Below are 25,399 nucleotides of genomic sequence, written 5' to 3'. Positions count from 1 at the left end.
GAGTATTTCCGTAAGAGTAGGAATGGGTTCACGTGACGCACTCCTGCTACAAGTATAGTGCTTGCACTATAGTGAGGAGTGATTAAAATCCTGGTGACTTCTCTGCAGGTCTCCACTTCAGATGACTGCCCATGTGATGGCAGCTGAAAGGGGATTTGGTCATCACCTACTTCTCTGCAGCTCAGAGGTGGAGGCTCAGCTCCTCATGAGCTCGTTTACCTTTCATCTCCAGGCTGCAACTGTGTAATTAATTAGATCTCCCAAATTACAGACCATTCTCTATTTACTTTGTAAACAAGTGTGTGATATACACAGAAGAAAATCCTCTGTTCCTTATGGACCTCATTGTTGTCTAAAATTAGCTTGTTTGAGACTGAAAGAACCTCCCTGGGAGGGCTGCAGGGCTGGGAACTTCCTCCTTGTGTTGCATAAAGGCAGAGACATGGGCTCCGTGCCTCTTGCAGGAGCGTAGCTGCTCCGGGATGGATGGGCAGCAGACCACTCCAGCACAGCTGAATTATGTTCTCAGCTGGCCTGGGAAAAGAGAGCCTTTCTGCACTGCGGTAGAAAAGAGACAGAAAAGAAAACACAAGGATAAAAATGTCAAACATACCTCTTACTGACAACAGATCGCCAGGACCTTGAAAATACTGATGAAGAGCTGCTTGTATGGATCATTACCTGCCTAATCCCTTTGGAAAATCTGGTTACAGCATAATTGTTTTACACCTGTGTCCCATTTTTAAAAGGACCCTCTATAACATGTGGAACAGGATTTTGCAGTGAGCCCTAGGGCTCTGCATCCCATCACGTTTGCAGTCCAGTATGGGAGGGCTGAGACGACCTCTCAGAGGCCATGCTCACCTGCTCACACCAGCTCTCCATAAGGATTGCTAAACTGGCCTTCTGAAGGCACGGGCTGCTTTTAGAAATGTCATGTCTTTTTTTTTTTTTTTAAAATATGGTTTGCACTCCTGCATCCCCTTGGTGCTTTTTCTCACCTTTATCTTGCAACCATTTACCTGCCTTCTGCTGCGTAACCCTAGTTACTCATCCCACCGGTGCCAGGTTTTCTAAGGAGTTCACCCCTTATTTAGACCCCAGTAACAAAAGGCAAGGTTTCCGAGGATATTTTTTGGCATTTTGGGGTTTTTTTCCTGTTGAAAACCTGTGGAAAACCTGAAAAAGTATGGATTGAGGCTTATCTGGGCAGCTCCTGTGTGGGCTTTTTCTGTCCCCAGAAGAGCCTGGGAACACGCCACCCCAGCAAGCCCACCTCAGGGTGGGTACATTACTCATGTGGCCGCATGCAGCTGACCTGCAGCCCACCCAGATGGGACCTGCTGAGATCTTTGTAAGAAATGCTTGTTCCAATGAGCATAAAATCTTTTGAGTTCAATCTGGGCCTTCCCTTGTGGGTTTCACCAAGAGATGTGTGGCCTGTGGGAGAAACACCTTTAGTTGCTAGGAAGAAGTGGGGCAAGGGGGTCTCCCTTGTCCAGGTAGCTTTAAGTGACCACGCAGGCACAGGGACACCCATCCTAAGAAGAGACATTTGCATCTCCAGGGGAGCCGTGCAATGTGTAACGCTGATTAAAGAGCACAGCCTATCCCCCTGCTCTGAAAGAAATCAGCTAATTTGGAGGAGAAAGATCCAAATCTGCCTTAACTCGATGAGGGACTTCAAAGGGGAGAGGAGCTGTAGAAGCAGGCACATGGCACCAGGAAGAAGCATCAGGTATGTAGGAAGGTTGAGCCCCTCCTAGGTGGTACCTGAGTGGGGCAGCAGGATGAAGGGCAAGCGCCCGCTTCAATCTAATCTTCCTGCATGTGAAACAAAGTGTGGTTTTTCTTTCATTTCTTCACGTGTGCCTTTTATAAACATGTGCAATGCTGTTGCCTGGTTTGGATGTTGTGAGTAAATATTTGTTATTTGCATGTTACCTTAAGCTGGCTTTGAGCTAAGAGCGATTTCAAAGTACGGGGTGCTCTCTGCAGAGGGGAGTGGCAAAACCATAAATCCTCATGAGCCCCAGCTCCCCAGCACCTTCTCCAAATATCAGGAGAGCAGCAGAGCAGGGCACCCTTCCTGCCCCCCGCCCCTCCCCCCCAACTCTGTGGGGCCAGTTGGTGTGCAGCTGTCCCCATTAGGGGGGGAAGAGGTGACTCCGGTGGGGTTCGGGAAGGCTTTGTGGCAGGTCCTGGGGTGGGAGGGTGGTTGTCCCTCAAGGCAAAGGTTTGGGATGCTTGGAGGGAGGTCCTCACTGCTGCAGGTGCTCCACTGGTAGTGGCACCGTTGGGCTACTAGATATGGTGGAGTTGCACTGGTTTGTAAGGGTGCAAGTCCTCCATGGTGTCAGCAGTTTGGGATCGCTTTCCTCACGCTTTTGGGAAATGCCAGCAAATGCTTCCTATGCCACAAAGTTAGTGACTCACTTTGCTAGGCCACTAGCTGTCTTCTCGGTCCTCACACGTTGCCTGCTGAGCTCTGTTTTCTTCAGGAAGGAGAGGACCACAGTTCCATATTTACAGAGTCTTTGTACCTCGGAGGATCCTACAAGGAAGGGCAGGACCCCTAAAGATTGTCCTCTCTCCTCTCCTTCCCGCAGCAGTGCCAGTGGTCTCCGACAGGCATGCTGGGGGGTTGTTCACATGCAGAGAGCCCCCGTTTCCTACTGTCTTGGTCCGTCTGAGGTGCACAGGGCACTAGGGGAGGCAGCAGCCTCCTACCCCATACCACTCTTTGAGAGCCATGTTCTGTCATAATATTTTTAATTCAGTGGCTCCTTGTGTACGACGGGAGTGTGTGTACGTGTGTCTGCCTTTGTGTTTGTGATGGGGGAAACACACACTATTGTATTTTCATGTGAGATTGAGTGGGCATTTTCCGTTATGCGTTCCAGAAATTGCCTTAATTGAAAAGCAAACCCAGCCTGTGCTGTTTCTGTCCATACTTCCCTGACCGCTCGTGTTGACGTATCAGTCCACGCAAGAGATATTTCATGTGCCACCAATGTCATTGCCGAGGTGTGCAGTGAAACCACTGTATTTAGGCTGATGTCACAGCGTTGTTCCCCATGGTGAAAATCTTAAGTCAGGCAAAAGGGGTGAGGAATCCAATCTGATTATTTTTATGGTTACAGTCTTGTCTGAACAAATGTTTTCTAGCTGTCTTAATGGTTAGTCTGGCTTTGGTGATACAAATATTTACCAGTTTATAATAAACAGCTGAATCTACAGCCTACATAGTCACATTATTTAAAGATGAAAGTAAGTGGGGGGAAAAAGTTAACATTTAAAGATTAAATTACTACACTGACTTTAAATAGGTTTCTGCTTGTGTTTATATCCAGTCCTGGCAACTCCAGGGAGAGCTACTGACTCATACTGGAGGTGATTGGGAGCAGGGTCTGGGCCACTATATGCAGTGCAAGCATATTGATATGTGCTTTTCATTAACTCTCCCTCTAGGATTGTTCCTGATAATGTTTTCTATCATCTCTATGGATTTCTTTGGCTTGGAAGCAGTGGAGTCTGGATACCTGATGTCGTATTTTGGTGTCCTTCAAATGGTAAGCGAAGTGGAAGTCCCCCTCTTGCCACACAGCTATCTAATTTGCCACCTTTTTGACACATGCTCTTCCAAATCCAGGTGTAATATTGATAGGCAAGTCCTAGCTCTGTCATGTGGCACTTGGTCTCAAAAAATAGAAGTGACTCCAAATTTATTCTGTTCTTTGGAATACGAAGGAATCGGAGCAAGGGAGTGTCCTGAAAGCTTTCTTCCCCTTGTCCATCTTCGCTGATCTTTAAGCTGTGGAGCTAAAATTTCTTTGGACTGACATGTTGTCCTTGTTTTTTTACGAAAACTTACATTGAAGCTAAAGTGCCCTGACAAAGGTTTTCCCTGGTGCAAATTAGCTAATTTACATGTACTTAGTAGCACCCTGTAAATTTATGTAAGTAGATGATCGTACTGTTTTTTTCACAGATGCCTTCAGTGTAGAGGAGAGACTTTTTTCTGCTGTGTGGAAACAAGCATAGCAAGCTTGTACTTTCCAAAACAAAAAAAATCCAAAAAGGTGGGCAATGGAACATGGTTAGGAGGCTACCAAAATGTGTAAAAGGGAAAAGTCAGCTGAATTAAGCAGTAGCAGGGCCAAAAAAAAAGGTGTTATGTCACAGCAGAATGTTCCTTTCAGAGAAAGAAGCTGATAATTTTGCAGAAAGAGCAGCAAATGGTTATAAGCAAGCCCCAAGGTAGGAATGCAAGTTAAGCAATATCCAGAGGGAGGGTGGTCTCGTTATTAAATCTGCCTTCATTTCCTGGGCATTGCCACAGTGTTCCTATGGGATCTGGAGGAGCTTCTCATCTGGGAAATGGCAGCTTTAGTTGCTTCCCTTGTGATTTGGATTTGGCATGGTGTTGCCAGTTACTTAGGCTCTGCCCTGGTTTCAGCAAATCTGGGCATCCCAGTAGAGCAGCTGATGAGCATGGCCACACATCAGCAAGTAGAGTCTGCAGAGTGAACTGTCTGGAGCAGAGGAGCTGGTGCCTTTGCCATGTCCATTCTGGAGGGTGGCTTTGGACTAGCTGTCTCTCAGTCCCTGGAGCTCAACATCTGCTACCAGTTGGATGCATTCTCCCATCCAGCCTTACCGGAAAGAAAACCAGTTTACCACACCACAGCATGGAAACAGCGTGACAAGTGGAGTGATCGGCAGCTTCCTTTCAAAGCACACTTCCGACCCAAATTCCACCACTACAGAGGCTTTCCCTGTGTTAGTCTTTGTACGCTGCCTCCTAGACCAGGATCTGCAGGAACCACTGTTTTCAGAAGAGATGAGTCACCTTCTGATATCTGCTTCCCCCTTTGAATGTAGAGGGACTCCCCAGCAACTGTGCTCTTAGACATACCAGTTAAATCCCTGTTACACATGTCTGCACTGAAACCAGATTTGGGGTGGCAGCATGGCTATGGTGTGCTTGTTTCAAGCTGGGCAGCAATAGCACTTGTACAGGCGGGGCAGGAGAAGTTTCATGTTGCTATATGGAGCTTGGACGCTACTGTCAGGTCCAGGATATTTGTCTTCACAACACTGCTGGTTATGCCTGGGATATCTGTCTGTCTTCAACGCTATTGTTTCCCAGGTTAGTTTGGATGAAACTACTGTAGATGAGGTTACTTGTGCTGCCATGCCAGTGCACCCTACATACAGATACAGCCCTGGAAGATACGGGAATTATAGCATTCACTCTGCTTCCTAATGAATAATCAGATGTCAGTGCCAACCAGGGACCTGACCCTTCCCACAGTCACAGGGCTTCATCCCACAGAGATCAATCGTACCTATTACCACGATCTAACCCAGGTGGCCTACGGGCTTGGGCGCAGCATCTGCTCTGCTGGGGAGTCTTTGCCTTGGATCATTTGACACAGAAACCAGCTCTTGTCAGCCAGGCAGTTTTCTTTCATCTATCTGTGCAGTTTCTGTCTGCGCTGCTATGCATGTTCTGCAATGCCCAGCTGTGGACATCAGAAATACTGGCGTGAAGTGGTCGTAGGGTACAAACTTCTTGATGATGTGCATTGAGGTTTGCTGTCAGAACACCACAAAGGAAAGGGGAAAAAATACTTTATTTTTTTAAAAGCCCAGGACGGCTGATTCCTGGTGGCAACAAAGGCATCTTGCCCAAGAGTTTGCAAAGCACTGCTTTCTGCTTTGTTGCTTGTTCTTTCCACTTTATCACTGGCAGTTCCAAACTCTTCTCTAGTTTATGCCGGACTAGATCCTTAACTGATCCGAACAATACTCTCACCATCTGGCTTCTAAATTATTGTAAAACATTAGAATTTGTGTCTTTACTTTCAGATCAGGTCTCTGGCTAGAACCACCCAAAGATACCTTTTGCAGATAGTGACTGAGTTGATGTCTCACGGCTGCCTTCTTGTCAGGTTTTCTCCAGTGGAAGATGTATGCAGGGAATACAATGTGTGCTGGCTTTGTACTGCCAAGCCCCAGAGCTGCTTGTGCACCTTCGTGTTGTCTAAGCTGGTGTTTCAGATGCACTGTGAGGGTTTTCCCATTCTCCTGGACTTGCTCTGAGCCCACCTGTTAGAGGAAACGTGTCCCCCTCATTTGCATCTCTACCTGGATCTGAAAATGGGTTGTGTTTGAGGACTTTTATGGATGGGAGCAGATGTCACATAAATGAAGGGGAAAATAAGAATCAAACCATGTCCTGTTTACTTTAAACCTCCCTGTAGATATTGAACACAGTGCCTGGGCGGTTGTGTGGCACAGCCAGCTGGTACACCCAGCACCGTGTCCCAGGGTCTCGCCTACTCCCAGTACATGTTGCATGCACTAAGCAGCTTCAAAGTGCACAGCGAGAAAGGCTTAGCTGAGCCCTTTACTCAGGTCTTCCCCAAAGTCAACACTGACACAAGCATTGCCTGGTTTGCCAATGCCTGTCAATTTTTAGTAATACTATTCTTTGTGTTGTTGTGTTTCTACTTTTTAATGAAATCTTCTCAAAATGAACACCTTCCTCTTGCACAAGGTGATGTTGCCAGCCCCCTTTCCCAGGCCTATCAGCAGTATCCAGAATGACTCAAATAGCCATGGTCTCTTCCCCACTTTCCTCTCCCACCCCAAGGATATTATGCTCCAATTGCTTAACCCATTTTTTCAGCTTCTCGGCCTCATTTAACCTGCTGTGGTGAGAAGCGGTCAATGCACTGTAAACATCTCTATTACTCACCGTTCCTCCTACTCAAGCCACCTGTAGAGCACCTAGAGAGGAAATTTTGAACGGCTTTGGGTCAGTCCACCTAATTTTTATGCCACTTGAAGTACCTGTCATCAGCATCTCAAACAGCTCTTTGCACGGGGAGATCAGCACAGAAACACCAACCCCACAGGAGGTGAGGTGTTTGCCACCATTGCAGATGGAGGATGTTAGTTAGCCACCTCACTAATTCAGGCAGCACTCTTGAGGGATCCTGTCCAGAGCTCCTCAGCCTCACCTCGTCATGTTTGGGTCCCATCTTGTCACTTATGACCCCACAGGACCCCAGCATTTGGTAGGGTGCCTCATGCCCAGCCTGAGAGGATCCCTGCAGGTGTGAAAGGTGGATTCGGAGCCAGGTTTTGGAGCCCAAGAGCCTCACGGGCTTTGGCTAGCTACTCCCCAGAGCACCTGTCTTGGTTGCTGCCTTGCTGGGAGCATCAGCTCTGTCCACATGGGAATGGTTCACGGCACTTGCTAGAGGTGAAGTGGCTGATCTGGTGCTGGTGATGGGTTTTCTCCTTGCAATGCCGTGCACGTAGCACCACTGACCACGACTCACAGCAAGGGGCATCCTTGGCACCCTCTTCCCTTCGCCAGGTTGGCTGCCCACAGCATGGCTGCCCTTCTCTCTAGCACTGGTGGGACATCTCCTTGCTGCCACTTGTACGCTTGCATGGAGGGACGTAGGTTGCCTTGCTGCTGCTCCCAGCCTGTCTCGTGGAGACCTGAGTGGCCCAAAGTAGTATGTCTGCTGATGCATGGTTGTAAAGTTTCCCACGGGAGTACCTGACCGTGGGGAATGGGGGCTTCCTGGCTCTCTGAATGAAGCACTGACCCAAGAGCTGGTCCCAATTTACTGTTTGTGGTTAGGCAGAGAGCATCATCTAATAGCAGAGGATACTGGAAAGTGTGGGGCAGGCTTAAGTGCAGTGCGGGTGGGAAGGGGGCTTACTTCTGGGCTGGGACAGAGGCAAATGAGGTCAGAGAAGGGTGCTGGGAAGGCGGTGTCATAGCATCAGGACAAAGAGCTGTCTGATGGGGAAATGAAGTTGTTGCTTAGAAAATGAAATATGACCGAGGCTGGAGTGGGCTGATGGAGAAGTGAAAATAGCAAGTGGGGGGTGATTCAAGCAATCCAGGGCTCTTCGGTGATCCCTGAAGCACTCTGATAGCATGAGGCTGTCTGATGAGCTGGGGCTGTGCCAGCTTAAGCCAAGGAGGAGGAGTTGGGTGGTAGATAACGAAATGAGGAGGGGAAGGCAGACAGCAGGAGGGGTGCCTCTGCGCCAGGCATCTTGGGTTGCAGGTTTCCCTTGTTCATGGTATGTTTGAAACATCTTTATCTGATCGCTGGTGGGTCTCCAGGCAAGGGGTGCGAGAGCCTGTTGCAGATGCAATCCTTCTGTCCTCCGGGGCTGGGCTCCCATCTTTTCAGGAAGCCATGCGAATGATATTCCCTTGTAGTGACATGTCTGTGAGTGTGAGAGGTCATTCAGTCTCCCTTCAGAGAATAACTAATTTCACAATGATTTAAAATAATTTAACTTTGCATAATGGGCAGAAGCAAGACCTAGGCTCCGGCTTTTTTGTGAGCGCAATAGTATGGAGGAACTTCCAGGTGTAGTACCTGGCTTGGAAAGTGCTGCCGGAGGATTAGGCAAAGCGAAACACTGGAGTCCCTGGTGGTATCTAAAGTCACATCTGATGCTTTAGGTTTTCAAACTGCAAGAGGGGGTGGGGGGAAGCTTTCCTTTAGAACTTTTTCTCCAAAAAAAAACCAAAGCAAAATGCACCAAACGAAAACTCTGGGTGGGGCAAAGGGGTAGATATTTATAACCCGAGGATCAAGAAATCATAAGACATCTGTTTCTATTACTGCATTTAAATTTGTATTGTTATACAAACTCCACCTCTAGCTGTGCAGCTTCTGGAGGGACAAAGTTGGTACGGAGTGATCCTGAAAAGATGAGAGAGATTCCTGGCGGGGAGATTTACATTGCGTATCATCTTATCACCAGTCTGTCCCTCTTGTCTTTTTCTTCTTTCCCCTGCACAGCAAGAGATGATTAAAGAGCGGGTATTAATTACAGCCAGGTATGCCTAGGGGGAAAACCCACTCAGTGAAAGGACCTTGCAACAACAAACAGAAAGTTCTCCAGTTTCCTTGCTTTGAAGGATTTAAATCTGTGGAGGGGGGTGGGTTGAAGGGGGAAAGAAAGTGATTAGACTGGAGTTTGCAAAACACAAGGTCCTCTTCCCCCTGTTCAGCAAAGTGCTGCCTTCAGCAGTTTGATCCTCACCTTCAGCTCTCCTTCCAGTCCCACCGCCCTCCTGCTCCTCTGCAAGACCAGAACTACTTCTCAAGTGCTTTCTGCATCACCATGTCAGTAAAACAACTTCCCTTTACCCCACCCAAGGTTTTGCACCACCTTCAGCCTGTGCAGAAAGCCTTGTGATTTTCGTTGCCCACTGCCCTGGCCAGTGCCCACCCAAGTGTCCCACCCCAGCCGGCAGTGCGCTCACCCTGGGAACTGCCAGCCAGGCACAATTTCAAAGGCAAGAGATACGGGTCCAGTGCGTGGGAGGCCGCCTCTGATGTGAATCATGCTATCTGCGCTAGGGATGGGGCCCTGCATCTTCTCTGCTAGGCTCTACCAGCTTATCTGACCTGCTGTGCCTGCCTCTCCAACCTTCTCACGTCTTTTCATTTCCAGGCTCTTAGGTGAAAGGGAAGTTATTTTATTGCTGGGCTCCATCAAGCTTTGCTCAGTGCTGATAGAAGAATCTGTGTAAATAGTCCTGTGCCTGCTGAGCACAGAGGACCAGCTGAGCATCTGAGTAACTGCTCTAACCTCCACCGATGGGATTAGCTACTTGTAGGGGCCAGTCCTGCTCAGCAGTGGCTCCATGCAGCAAGGCTAGTGCTTCACTGTTCAAAAGACTTCCAAAAATCAGCGCCTTAAACCTTCAAACAACAACAATCCTTTCCATCCTATAAGAGATTCCTGAAATTTGGTAGTGAGGTTAACAATGAAATGGGTAATTCGCTCTTCTGAGCAAATAGGAGCTGCTGCCTTCCCAGAAATCAAACACAATGATAGAGTTAGAGAGTATTTTTCTATCTGATCAGCTGAACCAGTATAATGAATCCTCAGTTTGGTGAATGCAGCATAACAACAAGAAGAGATTTGACTGTTCTTGTACATTTATTGGGAGACTTATTTGCCTTTAAAGAAAGGCGGGGGGGGAGGGGGGGAGAAGAAAAAATGAGTTGGTTTTTCCTGTGACATGTGTACACAGCCACGGGCAGAGCCTGTTATTTCACTTGCAAACAATTTCTCTCTTTTGTTTTTGATGACAGAAGGCATTCCAGCCAGGTACACTGGTCTTCCCCGACTTCAAAGGAGGTCAGGTTACAAAAGCAGGCACCATCCAGGCAAAACGAAATGCAGAAGGGGAAGGCCCATCTCAGTCGATCTCAGGAGGAGGTTACGTGCAAAGGAAAAGCCCAGAACATGCCAGCAAGAATAAAAATAAGGATAAATCCCATTGCTGCATCGTCAGTGCCACCAGGGCTGGTCCACGGGAGTGGCAACGGCCAAGTTGTCTGGGATGCCCTGGCTACCCCCTGGCAATGGCAGCACACATCCAAAACCTTACAGAGGAGAGCACAAATGAACCGCCTTTCTTCCTCCTCCCAGAGGTGCCTGTGCAGGCAGCTGCACAGGGAAAACTGCAGGCTGGAAGTAATGGGTTTTCAGGTCTGAATGCAGACTGGGAGCGAGGTCAGAGCTCCTGGTGACTGGAGACATTATCCAGTGCCTAAATCAAGGTGGTGGGCCTTGCCTGCTCACAGCTCGTGGCTGGGTCAGCAGCGACCGCACTGGGGAAGGAGTCGGGCAGCCCAGGTAACCGTGGGGAGGCTACAGTCTGTACAGCCAAGGATGGCTGCTCAGCCCCAAGGGGGAGAGCGAGTGACTTGGGCTGACACCCTTGGAAAAAGTCCCATCACTGAGCTGGTTGATTCAGCAGTGGTGCTTTACCTCACACTCGTCTTGCCGCCAGTCCAAGGGATGGGGAAGCTGATTGCTGAATGCCAGCCTTGGCACAAGAACCGTCCCTCTGCCCCGCTCGCTCTGAGGACAGCCCGGTCTGCCTGTCTCCAGGTCCTGCCTGCTCAGAGCCTGGCTTTGTTGCTTGCACTTAGCTCCTTGCATGTAGTGACAGAGAGAGACATTTTTGGGTATGCCACTCCCACGGCCATCAGACCAGGCTGCTCTGGGACATCGCTGATGATATACCCCAGTGACTCAAGGAAGGGCAGGGACTGGGCTGTGCCTGCATGGTGTATCCCAATTAAATATGCAATTCAAGTCTGGGCAAATTGAGAAACGTTTCCTTTCCTCCAGTGGCTCAGCAAAGCCGAACTGGGTTTTGAGTGATGCCACCGCTGAGTCAAGCCATGCCCTGCAACGGGGCTCAGCCCCCATCCCATGTGACTCAGCACAGCCCTGGCCAGGCGAGCTGGCAGGAAGGACTGGGAATTTGCAGAAAGTTAATGACATTTCTTCGTTTTAGGAGCCCTCAGCTTGGTGAAGCATTACTCAGCACCTTCTCCACCCACCCACCCCAAGTAGGAGCCGCCAGGGCTGGTATCAGCCTCTTCCTGTGTCCGCAGCAGGGCTTTCGGCCGGGATGACTCAGGTCAGCCCATGCATCATCCCAGCATCACACTGCAGCAGGTCCACCAGTGTCCCTGAGGCCACTTGGCAGGTGACACAACATGGGAGAGACACGCGGGGCCTATGCCACTGTCGCGCAGCAGCCAGGCACACGTGAGCGGAGTTCTCCAACCCTGCCCAAAGGCAGAGACAGGGACGAAAAGGAGGCGAGAAAAGCGTTTGCTGGGAACCAAAATGTCTGCTCAGCACGATGTGCCCTCATGTCAAAAACTGCTTGTGCTCTGAAGCAAAGTGAGGGGTCAAATTTTGATGGTTTCCATTAAGTTCTAGCTTGTTGGAAATATATTCAGTTTGTAGCTACTGTTCTTTATGTCAACTTTATTTCCACTCTATTACTATTTGCCTTTTGCTCTTTTGTAAATTTTAGTACCTAAATTGCTTCTTCTGGACTGCTTGTCATAGTTTAATGTTTCCTTTCTTTTTAGTAACTTACTTTCTTATTTTGCACTCATTTCCTTTCAGTTGAGTTTGGGTTTCACCCTTAGGACTAACACAGAAGGTTGACCGTGGGGTAGCATCATTCCAGGTCCAAGCAGAGACCAACATTTTCTCCAGGATGGACTGCCATTGAAACAAAGCCATCCTGCCAAACAAAGCATTTTGAACTAGAGCTCTTCTTTCAAGTCGCAGGGGTTTTTGCTTGGATCAAACAAAACCTTTCCAGGCAGAGAAAACTCAGTAGATTCCTATCTGTCCCTCCCCTGAAATGCAGTCTGTCAGGCTTTGTCTTCGCAGTGATCTCTTCCAGCCTCTGTCCTCTCAAGTCCACTTGGGCCAGCATCACCTGAAGTGTGGGCGATGCTGAACAGAGAAATAAAAAGAGGGAATCTTTGCTCTGCAAAAAAAGCCAAATGCTTCCTCCAATTTACATTTTTTTGTTGCTCCTCTTTCACTCCCCCTCTCCCTCAGCTTTTATTTAAAATCTTGTGAAAACCAGTTCCCAGTCTCTCATGTCTGTGCATACTGCTAGGACGGGGTATTAGCATCTCCGTCATACTTTTTTCCTGCCTAAAAATGATGAACCACCCAATTGTATATTTAAGTTTAAATAATGGCAAGAGACAGTATAGGAAAGGAGGCATTTCCTCCTTGCATATAATGTACAGTTTGTCTTAGAAGGACTTGTCAAGAATAAGGACTAGTATCTAACAAAACAGTCATGAATTTCGTTAGAAAAATTAATCTGTATCTGCAAGTGTCTTTAGAAAGTTCAGTCACCGCTGGTCGGTAAGCAATGATGGTAAACTGAGGTGTGCACCCTGAGTAAAGACTTCCAGCTGCAGGATGGATCTATCCCTAGGATGCAAAATGCTAAAAACCATGAAACACCTCACTGTGACAGCGAAGTCCCTCTTCTTGAGAAAAAAAGCAGGGAATAACCCATTTGCTGCCTTTTATTTGCTTGAAGCATTGTAGCAGTTCTCTTTTCAGTTTGTTTGAATTGTTATAAACTGGGCTTAATGCTGCTTGTGTGCTGCTTTCCCAGGTTGTCCAGTGTCTGATCATTGGAAACTCACTAATCACTGCACGGAGATGACCCTGCTCAGGCTCAGCATCCTTCATCTTTGCTGGCGTGGGCTTAGGCATGGTAAGACTTGGCATGAAATCATCTGTGGGTGCCTTTTAATAATGCAGTGGCATAAGGTCCGTGAGACTGGCTGCAAGCTCTGTCCCTTGAGATGCCACTGCTGGCTTTGCTGGGTGGTCCTCAGGGGGATTATCAGCTCTCCTGGGCCTCTGCGTGAACAGAGCCACACTCAGAGTAAGCACTGCCCAAATAACGATAAAGACTCTGCATGATTAATAGTTATGGGGATTTAAAAAAAGCATTAATCTCGCACAGACAACTCGTAAGTCCCTCCTGAGTCACTAGCTTTGATAGAAATCCTGCCCTCAGTCTTGTCAGCGACTGCATTTCCTGAGCTAACCAGAAAGTAAATGAAGGATTATGGGGTGGGAAACCATTGTGGTTGTACACTGCGCGCGACGGGGGAGGCTGTGTGCCTTTCTTCTGGGGCATTACTTTTGCCTAATTTCCCCAAGCTGAGAGTGTTTGGGAAGGAGGTAACAAGGCAATAATTTTGTTCCTCCGTTTTCGGCTATGAGCGATGTTACTGTCGCTGGTTGTGACTGCATGGGCGACAGCTGATGCCAATCTCAAACGGTAATTGGAAGGCAGAGTTGGTGTAGGCAGCTCTGTCGGTGATCGTGTTTGCTTGGATAAGCCACGTTCAGGGAACTGATAGCTCAGACCACGGGGACAGAGGAAGGCTGTTCACCAGTCCCCATCAGTGAGCTGGGCCCAAAGGATGGTTGAGGTGTGTCAGCCTTCCAACATTCCCTGCCGTATTTGGCCTCGAGCCTGCTGCTGGGGTGCTGGTGCTCCCGCCGGTGCGGGTTAGGATGGGTGCCGTTCCCACAAATGCACCACAGGGTATTGAGGCTCATGGTTCCCAGCTACACGGATTGAGATGAGGCACCTACACACCTTGGCTGATCTGCAGCCAAATTGCAGGTTGAGGTGAGGCTGGGATGGGAAGATGGATGCAGGCAAAGTGTTGGCTCTGCAGATGGAGCGCCGTCCCCCTCGCTGGGATTTCAGGGCTCATAGAAACACTACCGGGTGGCAGGATGCTCGGGAAGGGTCCCTCCCAGCTGGTGTCTCGTGGTTTTGGCTGGTGTCGATGTGCCCCTTAGCGTGGGACATCTGCACAGGACCTGGTGTTCCCGAGTGTGGCCCAGGAAGGGCTTTGAAGGTCTCGCCACTGTTTCTTGGCATGGGTGGGAGTGATTAGGTAGGACCAAGGCAGGTCTGGCCCATCTGCAGACCTGAGCACCCCCAGCCAGGTGCAGGGCCAGGTGCTACTGGGACCAGCTCCCCATGCCAAAGCCCAGTCCCACGGGAATCAGGCAGAGAAGCAACATGGAGTAAATGGCTTTTGTGTGCTGAGGACTCACCGAGAGGGAAGGCTGGAGGCTGCTGGTGGTAGGAGAGAAAGCCTCGAAGAAAGTGGAGGGGTACATGGGGCTGCACGGCTTGCAGCGGCTAATGACCCAGTGTGGGGAGGCTCACATCGGCTGCAAGGGGGGGGGGCAGGAAGGGAAATCATTTCAGGTTGGTAATTACATCAAGCCCAGAGGGCTGTGGACATCCTGACAGCACGGGCTGGGGGACAAGGGTCAGCAATGACTTCCCATGAGAACTATTCATAGGCAAATGCAGCTGCGATCCCCTTCGCTGGGGACGCCTTATTAAAAAGCACTCTTTCTGAGCGGCTGCCGAGAAAACATCCGTTTCTGGGATGGCTTTCATTCTTGGTGGGGATGAGTGCCATCACAGCGGCAGGCCTCATATGCAGAGATTAACGCGTGAAGCCTTTAATCCTGCACAGCCGCCAGTGGAGAAGCATCCTGCCTGCTGTGCCCTTGCTGCATGTGGCCTCCAAACGAAGCGGATCCCCTCCCGAAAAGGTGGAAGCAAGGGGAAAGCCAAGCTGATAATGAAAGACGCTCTGAAACTCATCTTTGTAAGACCGGGAGGTGGGCTGAGGCATTTTTGGAAGGCTGGCACCAGTGTCAGCAGACAGACAGATAGCAGTGCAGCTGGGAAGAGGCTGCAGGACGTTCCCAGCGATCAGCAACTGGAGAAGGGAAGGGGTGGGCTGGGAGCTTGGCAGTAACACCTGAAAAAGGAGAGGAGGGGAGAGCCGGTGTCTGATCTGCAGATGCAAGCCGGGAGCACGTGGGCTGGGGTGTAGGAGGGCTTGGCGGTTGCGACGGGGAAGTTTTTCCCTTTGTCTGAAGGCGCAGCCGTGCCTTGTCCTGCCTCGCTGCCTGTGTTTCCCAGGCGTTTGCTTTTTGAGCCTGTCTGCTGAAACTCCTGGTTCTGCCTCCCTCACCTGAAAAATGCCTTCAGATCTGCTCAGGTCAAAAAGGCTGCTACCTGCCCAGCAGCTGAGGAGCAGGGCTCTGCCTGGCACGGCCCTTCCCGAGTCCCAGGGCAGCGAGGAGTCCCTGGTTTTACGGGAGACACAGACGTGGCTCTGCTCTTTTCTGCCCACTTGCCTTCAGCCCATGGGGGAATTCATAAAAAGCAGTGGGGGGGGGGGGGGTAAAGCTGTTTTTTCCTATGAGCTCTGCAGTGTTGTCCTGCAATGACATTTGTCCTAGCAAAGAATTATTTTCTCTCCAGCTAAGTGTTTTATGTACCAAATACCTGTTCCTCTATCCTTGTTCTCTGGATCCTTAATCACAAGTGCCTAGATCTTAACCAAAATGTAGGCAAAGAGCCCCTCCGAGGGAGAAACCTGGCTGTGACTCTAGGGGGGAACTAGGAATAAACCTCAGTATTTCCAAGTCATTAGTGAGCAATGTCTCTGGGCTTCTCCATCTTCTGTAGCTGAGAGGCAGGGACCAGATCTTAGGAGAGAAGAGCTCCAGAGAATGAAACTTCTGGCTAAACCAGTGACAGAAATGTTCTCCAGCCACAATAACACACCTTGAGCCACGGGTGAAGGCAGGAGACTTGCAAGAAGGGGGAATTTCCTTTCCGTGCCCCAGAGAAATCCATTCATTTGACCAGCGGGGCTTGTGAATGAGCTGAGAGCTGCTCTAGCCCCACGGCTTAGGGAGCCTCACAGCTTTTGTTTCAGTATTAAACAGCTGGAGGGATGTCTCCACTAAGAATATGTGCAATAACAAAATCATTACTCTCCCTAATTATGCTCGCTAATGTGCACTTACGGCCAGGAGACCTATTCCAGATTACTGAATTCAGTGAATTTATTAGCAGCAGAACAGGATTAGAAATCCCAAAGGTACGGCATTACATAATGCACCACGCTCATTTATTTTGACAAGCTCGGTTTTAGTTTTAATTATTTATGATAATGAGCTGAAATGCTTCTCTAGGCTGTTTGTATAAGTAATGGAGGCTTCCTGAAGTACACCACATGCATCTGCTGTTCAATGTTTCCTTGGGAGTGGACAAGAGACAGAAGGTGGGGGGAAGGGTACAGGGACGTCACTAATTCCCAGATGCTAAAAATACCCACAGCAGTGCCAGAGAAACGTGCTGCCAGATTATAGGGTATCATTTGCTACTTGCTCCGCGTGCTCGGAATAATTCACTGCAGACAAATGGTGGGCTTATGTAAAAACCCTGCAATGGCCAAAGCCACACCATCAGGTACTGGTTCTGGCTCCCACATTTACCTAAGTCATGAGTTGACTCGTGATGTTTTTCTAGGTTGTCTCTTGCCACAAAGTCACCACTTGTGCTCTGTAATGATCCATGGTCCCTTGTGTCCTGTCCCTTAGGCCCTGATGAGGACCGTGTGGCACTACTGCATTGTTGCAGTGCCAATGGTGTTCGCCTTCAGCATACTGGGCACCATCACCGACAGCATCCTCACCAAGGCCGTCCCCTCCTCCGACACTGGTAAGACTCATCAAAATAGAGCAGACTAGTCTTTTCTCATTTTTGAGTCTGTCAGGTGGTCCCCAGCTCACACCACCACTATCAAGCGCCGGGGCATGTTCATGGCAAGCACCCAATTAATTCCCCAGCGGATCAGGCTTGGCAGTTGGGTGTCAGCAGAGCAGGCGAGTGGGGACCAGTGGTGCTAATACACAATGAGCTTGAAAAACACTGAGCAAGCATCCCACAACCCGGTGCTCCTGGTCCTGTGCCGCCTGCTGACATCTGTAGTGGTGGGCACAGTAAGGGAAGGCGCTCCCAAACTCTCCTTTCCATGGAAAGCCAAGGTACGTTAAAAAAAAAAAAAAAAGCTGCTTTTCCATTGTGGCAGTGACTGAGAGGGCTGAGAGAGCTCGTTCACACCTTTTAACTTGGGGCATCTCAGGAGGGTATTCTGGATCATCCTTTGGAAACATGCTTTGCCTGATGCAGTAATTGCCCCCCTCTCCACATTTTAGCCATGTTTCAGTCAAAGAGTTACTACATTTCTCTGAACAAGGCGGCTGAAATGCAGTGGCGGTCATGCAGAACCTTGTACCTGGGGTTTTAGTTCTGTCAGTGAAGGAAATATGCCTACTTTATTGTCACGGGAGCCTTGCTGGATTTGTCCCGGGATGGAGTTGGGTTAACCTGGTTTGGTGTCTTTTGTGCAAGCTCCTTCAGGGTTTGCTCCCACAGCTGCATTCACTAGGTAACCGAGAGCCTCTCTGCTTTGGCTGAGCCCTTCTGGGATGCCAGCCTGCACCCTTCATCTTCCCTGAGCTCTCTGAGCAGACAGACACCTCTGCACAGACCCTACCGAGAATGGGAGTTACAGTTTGCACAGCCCATTAGTGAAGTTTATAAAGAACTTTTGAGATGCTTCTGGATGAAGAGCTTTTCTAAATGTCACTTCAGTAGTTTATTTGTAGAGGCTGACCACTGCATCTCCTACAAATGCTGGGAGCCTGTGATCTCTAAGTGCAACACTTCTACCTGGGAGGACCACTTAGTTCCTGGGGAGGCGAGGACTGGGGATGTCTCAGCCCCTCTGCTCGGCCAGGAAGAAAATCTGCTGTTTCATGAGTTGGAGCAATGTTCATGCAAGGAGGGAGAGCTGGGGGGGAAGGGCACCAAGCATCTTTGGGATGTACAGCCAAGCTGGAATTCATCCAGGCTCTTCTCAAAGGGGCTTTGTGAGGAAAACCAGAGCATTGCTTGGCTTTCAAAGCCCGGAGGCAAGCTTCGGTCAGCGAGGAAAATGGGTTTAGTTGCCTCACCCTGCTCCCTGCTTGTGTATCTTGTTAGGTCAGCCCGCGCCTTGCTGGGATGGATGGTCTCTACATGGCAGGGCAGGACAGGACGAAGGCAGCCCGTCGGGTGGTGCAGATGGTCAGGTGGGGCCATAGGACATTGGGGGAGGCACGGGCTGCCTGGGGCTTTCCGCCCATCCGCCCTGGGTTGGTGCCATGCCGAGCGCTACTACAAATTGCAGAGTTATGACTGGCTTGAAACTGGGCATGTTGAGGAGGGGTGCTGCTGGCACAGAAGATCGTGGCACTGGGGGAAAACCTTGTCTCTGCTTCTCCTCCCTGGCCCTCACTTTTCAAACCATGCTTTCTCCTTGCAGTGTTTCCAAGGGAAAAGGCATCTGATGGTTTTGTGCTTGTTTTGGACATACCCAAGCAGAGGCTGGGGCGAAGGCAGGAATGCCTGACGCAGCAGAGCCAGCGAGCTGCCTCTCGGCAGCAGCTGCAGCAGTGACGGCGTGGGTGTCTCGCAGAGAAATGTGGCTATTAAAATGCCTGCCATCCCTCTCTGGCCGTGGGTGGCACCCTGCAGCGGCTGCTCCACCCGTACAGCAGCTAAAGGGCTGCTCCTTCCTGCGTGAGCCCAAGACTGGCTCTGCAAAGTGAGCATTTCGGTGGTGTGTTAGAAATTCCCACCTTTCTAAGAACATGGAAATCTGGCTTTATGAAAAAGCCTCACTGTCGCTGTGTCGGATAACCAGAGCGCTTGCTGAAACAACTTTTAGTTAATGCAAGAAAATCAGACATTGAGAATTTCCCTTTGGAAACCTCACTTTTGAGCCTTGCTGTTCTTTCCTGATATTTTTGCCAGCCTGGAGCCGCTAGAGCCCGTGGAGGTTTTTCTTTGGGCCAGGGAGAGGCTATCTGAGCAGCTGGAGTTTGGGCTGAGCTCGGGTGTCCATCTCATCCCTGGGCTGGAACAGATGGGGCGTTGCAGGAGGATAACCTGTCCGCCCTCGCTAGACACTGAGTCACCCATCCTTGCCTTTTAAATAGGTGCCTCGGAAAGGGAGCAGTGGGACGGAGGATGGCACCATCCCTTCACCCGCTGTCCTGCTTTCAGGACTGATCCAAGGTCACTTTCTACCGAGGCTGATGAGTTTGCCACTTGTTCTTTGCTTATGGCTGGGGCTTTGCACTGAAGCAAAGATAGCGGAAATGATTTAACTTGTTTCCCTTTGATATTTTTTTCTTCCCTCTCCTCATCTTCAAAGGCAGGAAGGGAAAATTCTGCCCTACGTGCATGTGCTGTCCAGCTGGGCGTGCGAGCTGGTGGGAGGGCAGCCCCAAGCCCAGGGGGACTTGCATCCGCACAAGCACTCCTTCAGTCCCTCCCTGAGAATGGAGGTCTTGTTTCTGCGCAGACCCCCTTACCCATGGGGGAGGGAAAGAGGGAGGAAGCCCAGCAGAGCCTGCCTGCTTAACGGGCCCACATTGCATGACTTTATTTGCACATCAGATGCAAAACCTTAGGAGGAGGGCTTGCAGCCAAGCAGGGTTTGGTGCATTGAACCCCTCAGCTTTGCTTGGGCTTTGCTGGTTTGGAGGTGGCTGCTGACAGCAATGACCTAATCATTAAATCAGGCCCCACGTTGCCCTGGGCGTGTGGCTGATCTGGGCCAGCAAAGTCATCTGAGCGAGGCAACAGGATGTGAGCTGGAAATGAGGGCAAGCCAGGGCACCCGGCACTGCGGAGGGTGGGAGGAGGGATGGAGCCGCCTGGCTTGGGGAGCCGCCAGCACTGAAACCTGCAGGAGGAGAGGAGTGCTGGAGCAGGAGGGGAGGATGGGCTTCTGGCTGGGATGGGTCATGCCAGCTATGGGAAAAAGGGGGAAAAAGCTGGGGAGGGTGAAAAAAGGGCAGGGAAGGCGCGGAAAGTGGGATCGCCGTGATGAAGGTGAGCGTGTGTGTTGGCAGAGCTGCACAAAGCAATGCAGGGATTTTTCTGCTGACATGGTGACTTGTCCCAGTTAAAGGTCTTGTCTTAAACGAGATCCGTCACATGCGCAGCTTTGCAACAGAGTAGGGCCACGCTGCAGAGCTGAGATTTACAATGTCCCAAAGCTCGAGGGTGTCTGACACGAGGGATCTAATTTAAGCCCATTAAACAGAAATTATCTTTCTCAGCAACGTGTTGGAGAAGTGCAGAGGGAGAGCCCAGCCTTTTAAGAGGATGGATTTCTGCTCCAGAAAAAAAAAAAAAAAAAAAAAAAAAAGGAAAGAAGAAAAGTGCCTTCTCAATCATAAGAGCCAGTTTGGCAATTGTATGTAGTAATTAGTTTAATTCAAATACCTAGAGGGAAAAAAATAATTGCAAAACCTGCCCAGAAAGTTTGGTGGTTGTGGGATGGTTCCCATTGGCAAAGGGTCAAGACAAGGTCCCACCCATTGCCTTTGTGTTCCCATGCGCGGGAGGAGCGCTCGGCAGCGCTTCCCGGGAGATTTCCCTCTCCACATGGCTACACCCTTGGCTTGGGCTCATTGCACAAGTATTTTAAGCATGCTGATAAAAACCCAGCAGTCACTGGCCGGCATTAGGTGAACACCTGATGCCTCTTCTCTCTTGGAACCAGGGATCATTTCCCCGTGGCTACCCACGTTAAATATCGCACTCAGCTCCACATCTACTTACCTGTGGGATGGCATCCTTCTCATCCTTCCCAGACACTGCTGGCCTTGTGCAGCAATGATGCTTCAACACATATCTTGGTGGAAAACATGCCAACAGCCCAAATAATTCTGCTGATACTAAAAAATTAATAATTGCAAACATCATTTCAGAACAAGGCACAAGTTCCTTGCACATGCTGCCAGCTTTGCCCTTCCTCCCAGTGTTGGGGGCTAATGATTTTCTGGACAGCCAGGTATTTTCTGCTTCTCTGAGCGTGATAGCTGTCTTGCACAAGGACTGCAGGACAAAGTGTGCACCGGGTGCATGGGGCCCAACTTTGTGTCCCATGGAATGTCCTGGTCATCCACCTGCACGTGGAAAAAACCTGCCTTTGCCAAACTGGAGGTGCTTCCCCATCTGCTGGGTTCCTGTTAACAATGCAAATGGAAGAGCTGCTGGAGGGGGAACCGGCCTAGCCAGGCAAAGGGCTCGCATTTCCATCCAAATTGAAATATCCGTTCTTTTTGCAAAGGGGGTGGGGGAGTATCTCAAGGGGGTTCAGTCTTCTTCTGTGGTTTTATTTATTTATGCTTAAAGACGTAGTTAGACCTAAGCCTCTCACTTGTGCTAAGCCCTCAAGAGCTGTTCCTCTGTCCCACACGAAAGAAGAAATGGCAGGAGCAGCTTGGGTGGAACAGGACCCTCTTGGGTAATTATGACGTTGGAAGCATGTGTGTGATTTGCTTGGAAGTCTCACACACGACTGTAGAATTTACCTCTTCATCCCTAACCCCATGCAGTAGGTACAGCACTGCTGGGTGCAGTGTTCAGAAGCACCTTCTCGGGCCAGAGGCATCCTTGGACCCTGGTGAAGGCAGTGGTGAGCACCAGCTTGCCTTTTGGGCAGCGTTGTGGGAGTCGGGGCTGCTCACTAAAGAGCTGAGCTGGCTCGTGGTGGAAACTAGTCCCCATGCCTCCAGGAGTCCTTAGCCTTAACAAGCCCTAACTGAACCTCTATAAATTAATGCAAGAGATTATTTGAAGTGATTTGCTACTACTTCGGGGGAACCTCATCAGGAACAAAGGGGATCCCACACACCCTTCTCCACTTTTCCATCCCAGGACTTGTTCTTACCCTGATGTCTCTGTGTCTGCCATCTCTCCTAGGTGCCATGCTTGGGATTTGTGCCTCGGTGCAGCCCTTGACACGGACGGTGGGCCCAACCATCGGTGGAATTTTATACAAACAATTTGGAGTCTCCTCCTTTGGCTATTTACAGCTAATTGTCAATATTGGTTTGTTTGTTTACCTTTTAAAGAGTAAAATCCCACTGAGAGAGATGAAAACCCAGTAATTCAGTTGCAAGAAAGTAACCCCCTTTCTCCATCAAAATAAAAATCTTCTTGAATTTGATTTTTTAAATTTATATTTATATATCTAGAGTAAAGGACCAGGTCCATTTGCAAAGGCCTTGGAGCCATGCTGGAGCAACTGGAGGCTGCAGGACCCCAGGAGCTATGGGCTTCCCACCCCCCCCAGCCCCCCCCCCACCCCCCCCCCACCCCCCCCCCACCCCACCCCCGCAGCGGTGGCTGTGACTGCAGGCAATAGTCAGATCCTCAGCTGTTGTTAGCATTCCTGCTTGAATTCACCGAAACTAAGGGGATTAGGAGCCAGTCTCTCCCCTGCTTTGGCCTTTTGTCCCACAGCTCCCCCGCTCCAAATGGTACCACAGAAAATTGGGGTAAAACACAGCTGCTTTTGAGTGTCATTTTGCTGCATTGAATGCATCTCTGGTGTCCTTGTGCTAGAGGGTGATCAAGGCCAAAATTCTGTGGCCGAAGGTTTGCTATATCCACAGCTCTGCCTCTGCATGAGCCTGGCAGATGACAGGGTACAGCAGCATGCGAGGAGGATGCGAAGCCCCGGGGTAGCATGCTGCACTGCCAGTCTCCCTGCTGCTTCCCGAAACAGGGACCAACCCTCCTTCCAGGTTTGGTTGGTTGGGTTTTTTTTTCCCCTGTACTGAGTCTGTCTTGCTTTTACTACAGGCTGCTTGTAATTACATACTTTGCGACTTCCTCTAGTACAAAGTCTCCTGCAGGAATCGCATGGTTTGGGAGGCGGAAGTTACCAAATTTGGAGCGTCAGTGGTAAGCACTTTGCCCTGCTGAGCTCACAGTCCTGACTGCCAGGGCAGATCTTGTGCTGCAGCATTGCTCTCGAGGAAGCCCAGGTTAGTTAGTGGTAATTGAGCCTCACAAGATAAAACTTCACTACTCTCATTCAAAAAATTAGCTGCTTTTTTCTCCAAGCTTCTTGGTCCAGGTGCTATATAGGGAGGAAGACCACTTCTGTTCTTCCCAGTTAGCCTTTAGAAATGTAACTGGGTCTAGAGGTGGAGCAAGAGGAGAGAGTGAGGAGTTCAGCTTGCATCGCTGCAGAGCTGAGGAATTCCGTGGAGCGTCAGCACTGTTATTCCAAAAAATCAAGAATCCAGTTCTCTGCCTTAGCACAGCACTAAGCTACGGGGCTGGGGGGAAGGTGGCATTTTATCGTGGGGAGCTCCTGTGCCTTCTGTGTCTTCCATTACTTGATTATGAGGGCAAGTGCTTCAAAAGGAACGCTTATCCAAGCTGTGGTAGGCTTTTCTGTTTCCACCACTGACCAGACCTGGACCTCAACACGCTTTCCCTCCCTGGCTGGAACGCAGATGGGTTATTTGGGCTTTCTCCACCTCCCACCGCCCGGTCCAGAGCACCAAAGAGCCGAGCTTACCCAGCCTTTTTAAGCCACTACACCACTGCCCGCTCCACAAACATGCATCAACAAAAGTTAACTGCAGCCCAGGGTATAGTAATAAAAAGTGAACATTTCAAGTAATTTATTTGGAATGGACATATTAATGCAAAAGCAATATTAAGACCAGTAACTGCTGAAAGACATTCATCAAAATAAATACAAATATAGATACTACAAATAATTTAAATTGTGTTTAACACCACCAGTCAGTGTTGAATCTTCCTTGCCTCTCATAAATAGAAGATAATTGTTCGCAAAGCTGTGCCTCTCAAAACACACAGACGCTTTGCTAGAAGTCCTTTACGAAAGTCTTTGGTTTTTCTTTATACGCATCTCAGGCAAAGCTCAGGGCTCTTTGCTCAGCAGCCTCAACGGGCTTGGAGAAAACCAAGCTGCTTCCAGCTCTCTTCTGCGCTTTCCTTCATTGGTACCCTGTCCCATTCAGTCCAAGACACTTGATCTGGTTTATCATCCAGTGGTATGCTCTACGGGCAGCAAGAGAAAGCAGGTGAGTTACACGGCCGGGACAGCGGGGCAGGAAAAAGGGGGATTTTGAAAGGAGGGGGAGCCTGCAGCATTTATTTTCACAGATACCGTGTTTTTAGCGAAAGCGTAAGGAAAGCGCTGCCAAGTGTCGCTCCCCACCCCCGCCCAGCCGCACCGCCCGGCGCCCTGCGTCAGCCCGGCTCCCACCCGGGATTCCCGGCGGTGCGTCGGGGGGGGGCGACCCGCAGCAGCCGCTGAGCACGGCCCGGCCCGGGGCACGGCAACGGCAGCACCGGGGCGAGCGGGGGCGGCGGGGGGCCCGGCGGGCACGGGGCGCAGCGGGACCCCCGGGCGGCGCGGGGAGCAGTGACCGGGGGGCTCACCTGAGGCCGGGCGGCCGGGGCGGGGGGCGGCGGTTCAGGGCGCCCGGGCCAGCCGCCGCTCCTGGGCGCCCGCCGCCTGCTCCATCTCCTGTCGGCTCTTGAAGTCCTGGATGGCCCGCTTGTTCTGGAAGTCGATGAGGGCCATGGTGATGGAAGCGTTCCAGCAGCTCTGGTCCGGGCACCGAAAGTCAATCTCCTTGCGGTCCTTGGTGACGATGGTGAAGTAGATGTACTTGCCCGTGCGCTCCACGCAGTCCACCTTGAGGATGGAGCCGAAGCCCAGCTCCTTGCCCTTGGCCCGCTTGTGCCCGTCGGGGAAGAGGCTGAGGCTGTCCTTGGTCAGCACCACCAGCTTCTTCTTCCACAGCTGGAAAAGGCTGTCGCTCCGCTTCTCCAGCTCGCCCTCGCGGATCACCTCGGCTTGCATCTTCATCCTCCCTCCGCGGCGGCCCCGGCTGCGGCTGCGGCCCCGGCTCCGGCTCGGGCGGCGATGACCGAGCCTCGCCGCGACGGGAACAATTTATTGCAATGAATCAGCGCCGGGCGCCTTCCGGTGCCTCCCCCGGGGAGCCCGGCCCGCCGCCCCCCGCCGCCCCGCCTCCCGCCCGCCCCCCGGGCCGCGCTCCCCGCCCGCCGGCGCCGGGTGCTGGCGGGGGTCCCCCGGCGGCAAAGGGGGGTGCCGGTGCCGCCCCCCCGGGCGGGCGGCGTGGCCGTGGGGCGGTGGGTGCCTCCCCGAGGGCCCCGCCGCTGCTGCCGCCGTGGGCGGGGGGGACGGCAGCCACCCCGCGGGGGGACCCCGATCCCGCGGCC

The 25,399-nt window shown here is 50.8% G+C and overlaps 2 protein-coding genes across 2 annotated transcripts in view; one reads left to right on the top strand and one right to left on the bottom strand.

Annotated features, from left to right (window-relative positions):
- SLC22A18 (solute carrier family 22 member 18) overlaps positions 1-22,331 on the top strand; it is a 59,816-nt gene extending 37,485 nt beyond the window's left edge. The window contains 6 exon segments of the mRNA XM_037402379.1: positions 3,472-3,572; positions 13,025-13,046; positions 13,049-13,095; positions 13,097-13,126; positions 16,858-16,978; positions 22,085-22,331. Coding sequence (XP_037258276.1) covers positions 3,472-3,572; positions 13,025-13,046; positions 13,049-13,095; positions 13,097-13,126; positions 16,858-16,978; positions 22,085-22,272 — 509 coding nt within the window. The 3' untranslated portion in view covers positions 22,273-22,331.
- A 1,442-nt stretch (positions 22,332-23,773) lies between these two features.
- PHLDA2 (pleckstrin homology like domain family A member 2) lies at positions 23,774-25,157 on the bottom strand. The gene is made up of 2 exons (XM_037403231.1): positions 24,590-25,157; positions 23,774-24,205 (listed from the first exon to the last, which is right to left on the bottom strand). The coding sequence occupies exon 1, from the start codon at positions 25,020-25,022 to the stop codon at positions 24,624-24,626; it is 399 nt and encodes a 132-aa protein (XP_037259128.1). The 5' UTR covers positions 25,023-25,157; the 3' UTR covers positions 23,774-24,205; positions 24,590-24,623.
- Positions 25,158-25,399: the final 242 nt, after the last annotated feature.

This window comes from Falco rusticolus, chromosome 10 (assembly GCF_015220075.1).
Source record: "Falco rusticolus isolate bFalRus1 chromosome 10, bFalRus1.pri, whole genome shotgun sequence".
NCBI classification, from domain to species: domain Eukaryota; kingdom Metazoa; phylum Chordata; class Aves; order Falconiformes; family Falconidae; genus Falco; species Falco rusticolus.
The sequence above is the reverse complement of the archived record's forward strand: the minus strand, read 5'-3'. Positions and strand labels throughout refer to the sequence as shown.

What these genes read in the sequence shown, in the direction of transcription:
- PHLDA2 (XM_037403231.1), bottom strand. Translation starts at nt 25,022, where the DNA reads ATGAAGATGCAAGCCGAGGTGATCCGCGAGGGCGAGCTGGAGAAGCGG.